Consider the following 11783-nt stretch of genomic DNA (forward strand, 5'->3'; position numbering starts at 1 on the left):
TCAATAAAGACCTGGAATTACCCCATTATCTGATTACTCAAGCGCATGTAAACGTGTTGATCAGATTACTGACAAAATCGGATTTTCTGCAGTTATTGGATTAATAAGTGCATGCAAACACACTCATTGATTTAAAACGGTGTTGCTTAATTCATTTTTTGGAACAGGGTGTTCTTTATTGTGTTATTAGATGTATGCATCAAATGACATTAAATAATTGGCCAAATTTTACTAAATAATAGTAATTAGTAATTAAATAGTAAATAGTAATTAAAATTACTCATTTAAATCTGTTTAATATGTTTTTTTGTTTGTTTGTTTGTTCTTGGTAGTAAAGGTAATTTAAACTATTTTTTTTTTTGGCCGGCATCCAGCACAGTTTGGTGATTTACCTGCCTAACCACACCTGATAACACTCATCTGTGAATTGCCAGGTTAAGTGGGTGTGTTTGAGCAGGGAATCCTCCAAACTGTGCCCTCCAGGACCAGTTGCGCACCCCTGACCTAGAAATATAAAAACAGAAGCATAACAAACACAGATTTTTCAGCTGAAACGCAGTGACTATAAAACTTTACTTAAATAAGGGTAACAAGTTTTACCTTAAGCACAGTAACGAAGTACTTAATTACTTCCCACCCCTGCCAGAAACATACCACGCAATAATGCTTTCATGTGTCGTTGTGTTCTTAAATGTATCACAGCGCAATTCATAACTCAACTCGAGCGCAAGCTGCATTCTGAGCGTTGCAGAAAGGAGCTATAACAATAAATCCTGTTTACAGATTTGTCCTCTATGCCCCCTTTGAGTGTTTTAACCACCAGAGGAATTTAAGAACGCAGACTGAGTTTAAACAGAAGGACAATGCGTCTGTTACACACTGACCGGACGCCGTCATTTGCACCTACATATGTGCATTAACTATGATTCTGGCCTTTGTTTGTAACATCTTGACGGTCATGATTACAGAGGGTGCGAAGAATCAGGGCTAATGTGGACATACAGACGATATGAAAAATCAATATAAATATAACATGAAGATCCAAGACTTATGTACAAAAAGAACATGCAAAGTACAGAAGATGTGAAGAATCGAGGCTAACGTCCAAGTACACAGGACGTGAAGTATCAAGGCTACTTGTGTATATGACTTTGAGTGTATCAATCAAGGCTAATGTCTGAACACAGATGTAAAGAATCGGGCCTAATGTCCAAGAATGGAACAAGAGTGGCCGATTAGCCTGAGAGTTAGGGAAGTGTCTAATCAGTCGAGCTCGCCTAACAGACAGCCAGAGGAAAACACCGCCACGCAGCCACATCACCTGCCCCAAACAGGGCCTAATGGCACTGTAAAACATGAACACAAATGGATGAACACACCATTAGACTCCATCTCTCGCACAGGCTTTCTTTATCTCCCTCCTTTGAAGAGTGATTGCAAGGCGCGAACGCAATTAAACGTGTTCACAGCTTATGGACCGGCTATCATATCCCTCACAGCAGAAAGGCAGTAAGGCTCGGTAAGACTCCAGTGCGGGGCCTACTCGCGCTTCCCTTTGTTCCGCGGCTTCGCAGCAGTCTCCGAGATCATAAAATAAATGTTGTTTTTTTAAGGGCTGCACTGTAATGTGTAATCTACTGCAATGATTAGAGAAAACAGGAGAGCGGAGGCGCTTTAATGTTGTTCTGCCAGCATATGTCCTAGGCAACACTTGTTTCTTGTTTCTTCTCCTGATTTTTCTTGCCTCCAATCGGACCAGCCTGGATTCGGCTAAAGCTGCGAAGTTAATCTAACAAAAGGCTCTGAGATTCCGCTCACGCCAGAGGATTTCGGTTGGCTGCCATTTTGAACGTGGCGCTAGGAGGTGCGTTCACTTATTTTAATTAAATGTCAACATCTTTATTTTACTGGGAGAATTACACACCCATGGGTTGGGATCAAAGGATGAACACTGGCTTATGTTAAAGGAGCTACAGAACAAAGTGATGAGTGGAAATGCTATTTTCAGCACTGCGTAAGGCGAGAGTTAGAAAAACAAAATAAAACCCCACTCCGTATGGCTTCCACCTCCGCGAGAAGCATCTGTGAAAAGAGACGGAGGTCGAGAATCGCCTTGAGTAAGCAGCAATTTTTTCGCATCTAAAGTTCTCTGAAGGAGGGCGTTGTTAGTGATCTTAAGGCCGCTCTGCTCTGGCTGTGATTACTTTGAAACATTATCCAGACATTAGTGCAGCTAATGATATCTTGCACACCAAATATAATTTTTCGGATACTGACTGTTCAATCTTTGGCGACATCAATCGCCAAGTACTGGCAATGGCGAAAACTAGGTCAGCAGAGCAGCTGAATGACCCTTATTCATCACAGTTTTGTGTAACGACCACAGGTTGGACCACCATGTACATTTACATTTATGGCATTTGGCTGGCGCTCTTATCCAGGGCGACTTACAATTGGATGATTTTATACAGGTAGGTGAGCGTGGTGTTAGGAGTCTTGCCCAAGGACTCATTGTTATAGCATAGGGTGTTTCGGGGATTGAACCCCAGTCTACAGTGCAGAAGGCAGAGGTGTTAACCACTAGACTACACCAACCATGTGTAGGCCTGGGCGGTAATAACGTAATTGAATATTGCTGATGACTGGTAATGTATAAAAGGCAATAATCACCATTTTAAGTAAAGAACTGTCAGAACTAGAGAGGAGTGGGGCGATATAATCACAATCGATAATCATGATTTTTTAACTAGAACATTTTGTGGCAATTATTTTTAGATATCACCATGAACGACGCATGAAACAAGTTGTGATTTTATGAGTCGGCTTCAGTGCGTGAAAACAAGCGCCGGAGCGCCTTATTTACACACCATAATGTGAATAAAATGGCTCAGCTTTATTTCAGATGGCAAAACAACGTGATTATGACACTGGCTGTTTCAGCTACATCAGTACAGTATACGAGATGGATGCCACTGCACTATTAAAAAGCAGTGAAATACGTAACAACACTTATTTCAGTGTGTACATATATAGTGTATATACATATATAAACTTATTACATTCTTATTTCTCTTTTATTGTCTCTTTTATATTAGCAACAATATACAGTGTAACATTGTAATAGTACATCACAGTTTCGAAAATTTGATTTAAGCCCAACCTACCTACTTTACTTTCTTACCTGGGTCCACCACAAACACTGCACTTTGGTCTCCCCAAAAAAGGCTGCTGTAGCCTTTCATCAACGGTCAATTTCTGACAACATAGCTGCTCTTGGCTGTGCATACTGCACCTAGCAGTGATTGTCGCTGGCCAAAGAAAAACAGGTATCTCCAAAACTGCAGCTTTACAGCAGATGGTAAAAACGTTCTTTATTTTTTATGTAAGGTTCCAGGCCATTTTGGAGCATTTCTCTCAGTCTATTCATCATGAAAATTTCACACGGCGTCAAAGGCAGCTGTTGTGTTCAAATGATGTAGAAAAATGAAAATGGAAAAAGAAACACTTTTTTTTTTAACTGTGATGATATAAAAACCCCAGCAACACCGGTGTGCTCGATACATGCACAACAAATGATCACACACATTCACAAAGATGAGCGCACACATATTGCAGAACCCCTTTTCTCCAGTTGTTGTGCATCTTATCTGAGGCGGTTCTGCCCTGCGGCTCTGCTGACAGAGTCCAGACGAATGATGGAAAACGATTCCAGCGAACGATTCTTATATTGCTCTCTGCCGAATAAACAAATCGGGATGATTAAATGTATGAGGCCAGTAGGTGTTAAAGTAATGACAGAGGCAGGGCTGGAGCAGAGACCACCATGCCGATTAGTGTGTGTGTGTGTGTGTGTGTGTGTGTGTGTGTGTGTGTGTGTGTGTGTGTGTAACAGTGCGTGAGAGACAAAGCAGGGGGGATTGGTCTCAGATGGTGTACACAACATGTTTCTGCTGGCCCAAGCCTGAGGGGCCTCACAGCCCACTAAGCCGCATGAATGAGGAATCGGCTGTCAGGTGAACTCACACACAGCTTGAGTCCACCTTCACTCCATCTCCTTCACCTCCATCACCCCATCTCCTTCACCTCCTTCACTCCGTCTCCTTCACCTCTTCCACCTCCATCTCCTTCACCTTCTACACTCCCTCTCCTTCACCTATTTCACTCCATCTCCTTTACTCCTTCATTCCATCTCCTTCACTCCATCTCATTCACTCCATCTCCTTCACCTCCTTCACTCTGTCTCCTTCAGCATCTACACTCCCTTTCCTTCACCTTCTTCACTCCATCTCCTTCACCTTCTTCACTCCATCTCCTTTATTCCTTCGTTACATCTCCTTCACTCCATCTCCTTCACCTTCTTCACTCCAACTCCTTCACCTCCTTCACGCTGTCTCCTTCACCTTCTACACTCCCTCTCCTTCACCTTCTTCACTCCATCTCCTTCACTCCTTAAATCCATCTCCTTCACCTTCTTCACTTCATCTCATTCACCTTCTTCACTTCATCTCATTCACCTTCTTAACGCCTTCACCTACTTCACCTCCATCACCTTCTCCCTCTTCACTCCTTCACCCTCTTCACTTTCTTCTCCTTCATGTTCCTCACCCATTCACCCTCTTTACTCCTGCACCATTCTACACCGTTTCAACTTTTTCAGTCCTTAATTACTTCACTCCTTCATCTTCTTCACTCTTTCCATCCCCGCTCTTCATCTATTCCAGATCAAGTGCTTTCTTCCAGCTTCATTATCCCGACACCTCCTCCTCCTTTCCCCACCTAAATTATTCCATTTCTCTTTGTCATCCTGTCTCTCTCTCTCTCTCTCTCTATACCCCATCTTATTTCACTCTCCATCCCCCATTTCCCTCGCTCCTTCAAACTGCTATTGTACGTAGACAGGTAACATTTCCCCCCTCCTCTCTCTCTCTATCTCTCACCCTTCCTCCTCTCCCTTTCTCTCACTTTCTGTTTTCTTTATCTTCAATTCTATCTCTTCTATTCTTTTTTATCTCCTTCTCACTCTGCATCTTTGCTACTCATTTACCACTTTCTCCCTCTTTCCCTTTCACTTCATCTCTCTCTTTCTGTCTCTCTTACTAATACTCTCTCTCCCCTTCTCATTTATCGCTCTCCTCCTTTCTTTTTTTTGCTTTTCCTCATCCTCCTTCTCTCTTTTTCAATCTCTTCATTTATTTCCCAAACCCTCTATTTTTCTTTCTCTTCCTCTTTCCCCCCTTCTTTTCCTTTCTTTCTCCCATTCTTTCCTTTCACCCTCTTGTTACCCTCTTTCTCTGTCCCTTTTTCTCTTATTCTTTCTCTCTCTTCACTTCTTTCTTTTACACCCCTCTCTGACTTCTCTCTTTATCTCTACCTTTTTCTCCTATTCTCTTTCCCCTTCACTGTTTGTTGATCTTCTTTCTTTCCTTTTTTTCTCTCTCACCTCCTTCCCCCCCTCCTGCTCCCTCTCCCCTTCCCCCTCTCTTTTTCGCTCCCCCCGCTTCTCTTACCTCCATCTTTCCCTTTCTCTCCCTTCTCTTTCTCTGCCCCATCTTTCTCCCCCTTCTCTCTCTCTCACCTCCATCTCTCGCTCCTGTCCTCCCTCCTTCTCCCCTTCCCTTCCTTCCCTTCACCTTTCCCCCTCTCTTTCTCTCTCTCCCTGCTTCTCTTACCTCCATCTCTCCCTCCCTTCCTCCCTCTCTCTCCCCTCTCTTTCTCTCTCTTGCCTCCATCTCTCCTTCCCTTCCTCCCTCTCTCTCCCCTCTCTTTCTCTGCCCCATCTTTCTCCCCCTTCTCTCTCTCTCACCTCCATCTCCCGCTCCTGTCCTCCCTCCTCCCCCGTCCTCCCTCCTTCTCCCCTTCCCTTCCTTCCTCTCCCCTTTCCCCCTCTCTTTCTCTCTCTCCCTGCTTCTCTTACCTCCATCTCTCCCTCCCTTCCTCCCTCTCTCTCCCCTCTCTTTCTCTCTCTCACCTCCATCTCTCCTTCCCTTCCTCCCTCCCTCCCTCCCCTCTCTTTCTCTGCCATCTTTCTCCCCCCTTCTCTCTCTCACCTCCATCTCTTGCTCCTGTCCTCTCTCCCCTCTATTTCTCTTTCTCGCCTCCATCTCTCCTTCCCTTCCTCCCTCTCTCCCCTCTCTTTCTCTGCCCCATCTTTCTCCCCCTTCTCTCTCTCTCACCTCCATCTCCCGCTCCTGTCCTCCCTCCTCCCCCATCCTCCCTCCTTCTCCCCTTCCCTTCCTTCCTCTCCCCTTTCCCCCTCTCTTTCTCTCTCTCCCTGCTTCTCTTACCTCCATCTCTCCCTCCCTTCCTCCCTCTCTCTCCCCTCTCTTTCTCTCTCTCGCCTCCATCTCTCCTTCCCTTCCTCCCTCCCTCCCTCCCCTCTCTTTCTCTGCCATCTTTCTCCCCCCTTCTCTCTCTCACCTCCATCTCTTGCTCCTGTCCTCTCTCCCCTCTATTTCTCTTTCTCGCCTCCATCTCTCCTTCCCTTCCTCCCTCTCTCCCCTCTCTTTCTCTGCCCCATCTTTCTCCCCCTTCTCTCTCTCACCTCCATCTCCCGCTCCTGTCCTCCCTCCTCCCCCATCCTCCCTCCTTCTCCCCTTCCCTTCCTTCCTCTCCCCTTTCCCCCTCTCTTTCTCTCTCTCCCTGCTTCTCTTACCTCCATCTCTCCCTCCCTTCCTCCCTCTCTCTCCCCTCTCTTTCTCTCTCTCGCCTCCATCTCTCCTTCCCCTCTCTTTCTCTGCCATCTTTCTCCCCCCTTCTCTCTCTCACCTCCATCTCTTGCTCCTGTCCTCTCTCCCCTCTATTTCTCTTTCTCGCCTCCATCTCTCCTTCCCTTCCTCCCTCTCTCCCCTCTCTTTCTCTGCCCCATCTTTCTCCCCCCTTCTCTCTCTCACCTCCATCTCTCGCTCCTGCCCCCCCCTTACTATCTCTACTCCAAATGAGTTTTTCCATGCAGCTCCTAAAGGGCTTGAATAAAGACATGTAAATCTGCTATCAAAAAGTCGTGGCTGATTTACGTGGTGATGGGGCTCAATCCTTCTCTCTCTCTCTTTCACTCTCTCTCTCTCTCTCTTTCACTCTCTCTCTCTCTCTCTCTCTCTCTCTCTCTCTCCTCCCTCCACCATTACCTCATGTCACCAGAGAGATTAATGACTATGATCACCAAACCACCCCCCCCCACCCCTCAGCTGCTCTGGCCCAATGAGGCACCCCAACTCTGCCCTACACACACACACACTCACTCAAGGTGCACACTACCCATCAAGCATAACAAACACACACTGGGAGCTGAACCGCAGGGACGCCACATGACCTGGCAGAGCTCCATTTATTAAAATGTGGCAAATTATATTTCAGCCCTATATATCAACCCAGCACGAGAGCAACGAAAAATGGAGTATCGGGGGAAATTGGGCGAGGCCAAGCACTCAGACTGATTAAGGACCGTTGCCACTATAGCGTTTGAGGCAGTGGAGGCTGACATGCATGTTCTGCATGAACGTATGTATTTATGTAATGTAAAGCTCAGAACGCGGTGCGGCCAGTATGGCACTGTTGATTATTTCTTTTTGTATTTTTATCCAATTTTCTTCACGTCTAATTCCACGCGGTAGCCAAGCCCCCCCCCATCAAGCTGGGACGGTGGAGCTAGCATGGGCTTCATCCAAAACGTGTGAAGCTAGCCCTGAAATATTAGCTAATGACTGACTGCCATAGAAATAACTGATTAACAACTTCAGCGTTGTTTTGTTCTTTTTGTCTGCAACTAGTAACAAACCTAGAGCATCCAGAATCACTGACCAGCTGTCCTGCCTCCTAGCTGTCCAAACTTAGTAGAAGCTTGTTCTGATTTCTGTTATTTACATGCATTTTCTTCAGCTGAATGGAATGCAGCCAATCCACATTCTGCTAGCTGCGTAAAAATATGACCGTCAAAGCTTACAACTGTGGTCAGCTTAAACCCTTACATTATTCTTTATTACACACTTCTATAACCTAAGTGTAGCTCAACCAGTTTGCATTGCAGTGTCTGTAGTTACTGAATAATAAGCCCTAGTATGTAATAAGTACCACGGCATCTTTTCAAACTGACAAACACAGTGTCACTGGACAGTTCAACACGCTTGGAGGAGAACACTAACGGACAATTCTCAATTCTCATGCCAAACACTTTGCAGAAGCAATATTAATTAACATTAAGAGTGTAACGCCGGGGAGCGAGGAGGCGGACGCATACGCTGAGATAAGCAACTTTTATTGAGGGCAAATCCAGGGTCGTGGTCATGACAGTCCAGGTTCATATAGCCAACACGGATCAAATGTGGGACAGACATGAAATACAACCACAAAACCAAACACTTCCAACAGAACAATCAAACAACAATTCAAACATCAAACAAACAAAGACCAACAAGAAACTCAGGGAAACACAGGGCTTAAATACAAACAGGGATAACGAGGGATAACCGGACGCAGGTGGAAAACACAGGTGGGAACAATCTGAGGCGGAGTCATAAAACAAGGGGGCCGGACTGGGAAGAAATCAAAAGCACATGACAGGACTAAAAGGTAAACAAAAGCACATGAGGAGACTGGGAGGGGCCAATCGTGACAAAGACACCCCTATTAGTCCCACAGTGGGAAAATTTCACCTCTCCATTTAACCCATCCGTGCAGTGAAACACCACATACACGCTAGTGAAAACACTAGGCGGCTGTGAGCACAGTTGCCCGGAGCCCTATCCACAGCGCCGGGGGGCAGCTGGGGGTTAGTTGCCTTGCTCAAAGACACAGGGGATCGAACCTGTGACATTCCGGTCACAGGGCTGGTTCCCTAACCTCCAGCCCACAACTGCCCCCAGATCAGCATCATGATAAATTACATCACAATATGACTTTCTGAGCATATCGTGGCTCAGTGCTTCACAAATACTGACCAACTGGAAAGCGTAATTAGGCCGGTTTAGCTGTATTCAGTGCAGCACAGTATCAGAAACACTGAAAACACATTATCCTACCCAGACGTTTTGCTAGTATTGTTAAAATGTGGTTTTTTTGTCTTGTCAAACCTCAGAAAAATGCAGTATCTCCATGATACTCTATTCTATATCGTGAAAAGGTATCCCAATGTTGTATTTCTGCCTTATCGCCCACTCCTAAGTCCACTAAGAACACCAGACAAAAGAGCTCCTCATCATTACTCATTTACATCTGTGCCCCTATTACGAGCAGCCAGGCTAAATCTTGGTCTCGATGACGTAATGAGACACCCACTGCAGAAGCTTACGGAGAGGAGACACAAGCAGATGTGTTACAGTAACACAAATCCCTCGCGATGCGTTTATCATGGGACGGCAAGCATGAAATGACGTGATTAACTGTACGGCGTTGTTTCGTTTCCCACCCGTATTCAGGCGCCATGCGTTGGGATTGGCTGGTAGCTTATACATACTGCCTCTGAGTATAAAGTACTCCTAGCCAATCCCCGCGCAGGAGGAGGTACGCTGTTAACCAATCACAGCTCAGGAGGCGATAGCCAACCCTAGCGTAGATGCCGGAATACGGGTGGAGAATGCTCCTACAGCATCCCAGCGTTTACATGACGGTTTTCAGGGACTGTTATAAGCACAACAAACGCGTTAAGAAAGAAAAGTAGGGCAAAAAATGACATTTTAGGCAAATCACTATCATCGTCCATGCAAAATTTAGTTCATACTTAAAAGCGGATCTGCACACAAACAACGTGCCTTAGTACATGATGCTAACAGACACACATAAGGAACTATAGCTGAGGGAAGTAAAGGGGGGGTTTCAAAAGGTTTAGCGAAGTGAAACAAAACGTATCTCTGACTAGAAGCGAGTTAAAAACGTCTTTGGAAGGGTTGAAGTTGTCTTTTCCCACGAATATTCCATTCCACCTTAAATGCTGCAGCGGTTCCGTTCTGTCGCCGGAGGCTGAGCGGCCAGAATGGAACTGCTGCACCATTTAAGGTGGACCGGACGAATTCGAACGAGGACGCTGGCGAATGTGAGCGAAAAGCCAAGTTTAGCTTCGCGCCGTTCGCAGCGAACGCGTTGTTTTCGTCCTCACATAAACCTCATGACGTGCCGACGACTGAACCCACCTCGACTCTATTCCTCCCGAGCACGGTTTAGGCGAACATAGCAGGTGCTCAAGTTTACCTCGGGAAAACAAACCGCGCGACACGAGGCGAAAACGGAGCCTACCTGTGTGCAGAAAGGAGAGCAGGAGCGGGGCGAAGAGGGGGACGCAGCACTTCCAAACCCACGACCATGCCATTGTGGTTTATTCCGTTTTCTTTTCTTTTCACCTTGATTAATTCCTCTCTCCTCTCTCCGAAGTGAGTGTTATATGCGAGCGCGGAGGCTCTCAGCTAATGGAAGAAGCTTTCAAAGTCCCAACGCTGGCGGGAATTGTTGTTTATGACATACTAAATGCTGGAAAATGAGCAAAAATAATCTGACACCAGCGCAGCCACTTTGACAGAGCGAGCTGAATGAAAGCGGGCTGGTCGCGGTTACTTCAGAGAGCCGAACAGCTGCCAGTGCAGCGAGGGGGCGTGGCCACGGCGAGCCTTCGCCAATGAGCGTCCTGAGTTTTTTTTTGCATAAATATAGTGGGCGGGGCCTGAGGGGTAATTTAAAGGGAAAAGCCTGATTGATAAACAAATAAGGCCCAACCCTTTTAAAAAGAATTGAAATCAATACGCTATAAATGTGATTCACCGCGAGCATTAACGACGTTATAAACCACAGGAGGTGCCTTGAAATCGGCCTACACGCTAAAAAAGGGTTCTTTGGTAAAAGCGATGGTTCTATCTAGAGCCAGAAGTTCTAGATGGAGCCATTTTATGCTTATCTGCATGGTGGAATGGTAGAAGGAGGTGTTGTAAAATAGTAGAACCCAATCAGATTCCCCATCCTTTCTCCACGCAGAGAATTTAAGCATGCAATAGTTCTTTACAGCACTACACGTGTAAAGAACCCTTGAAGAACCGTCTTTTTAAGCTGTGTACAGTCCGTTTTAGGCCCTTTTATGTTGGCAAAAGAGGTCTAATTAGCGTAATAAGCTGGAAGGTTCTCATTACATATTTCAAAAAATGATTGTTGTAAAAAAATAATATCGGATGGGTTTATCACACTCGTTCTTAGGTCTGATTACTTACAGGGAGTTCTACAGAAGCATGTAGGCTATTGATTGTATTGACTGCAGCGGTTGGCTGAACGAAATTGATCACCTCCATCAAATTTGGTACTCTCGCCCTGGATGGGCTACACGGCAATAAACTGCTGTGGTGGGTTTGTTGCACAACCCCCCCTTTGTGCTTGTCGCAGGCTATAAAGCCCGATGCTCTCGGCGGGTTTTACTCACAGCTCTTTACAGTGGAAGATGAAGTGGTCGGAGAAATCTCGCCTTCGCAGCGCATTTTGTAAAGCGTGTATTTGGCGACACCACTCGGCGAGTGAGGGGAACGACAGCACAACAGCACGGAGGACCAACTGTGATGCTGGAGGGCCAACACGGTTTCACACCTACCTGCAGTATTTAGAAAAAAACTTTGAAAAAGTGATGGCTGAGTGCTGAATACACAGCCTCACATGGTTTAGTAACATATTCCTTTATAATAAGAAGTAATATATGCTGTCAGGAGAAAACCTTGTATGTCCATTTTTTTAGTTTTAGTTTTGACATAATTTGAAAACACCCGTTACTCTTGACATTGTGTGTAAATTTCATGATAAATGGACTACAAGAAACGGTGCAA

General features: G+C 45.6%; 1 protein-coding gene across 1 annotated transcript in view; it reads right to left on the bottom strand.

Moving 5' to 3' along the window:
• The window catches only part of cadm4 (cell adhesion molecule 4), a 282802-nt gene extending 272268 nt beyond the window's left edge, over nt 1–10534 (bottom strand). Inside the window, exon 1 of the mRNA XM_037536670.1 lies at nt 10225–10534. Coding sequence (XP_037392567.1) covers nt 10225–10297 — 73 coding nt within the window. The 5' untranslated portion in view covers nt 10298–10534. The remainder of the gene's footprint in view (nt 1–10224) is intronic.
• Nucleotides 10535–11783: the final 1249 nt, after the last annotated feature.

The sequence above is a fragment of the Pygocentrus nattereri genome, chromosome 3 (genome assembly GCF_015220715.1).
Source record: "Pygocentrus nattereri isolate fPygNat1 chromosome 3, fPygNat1.pri, whole genome shotgun sequence".
Taxonomy (NCBI): domain Eukaryota; kingdom Metazoa; phylum Chordata; class Actinopteri; order Characiformes; family Serrasalmidae; genus Pygocentrus; species Pygocentrus nattereri.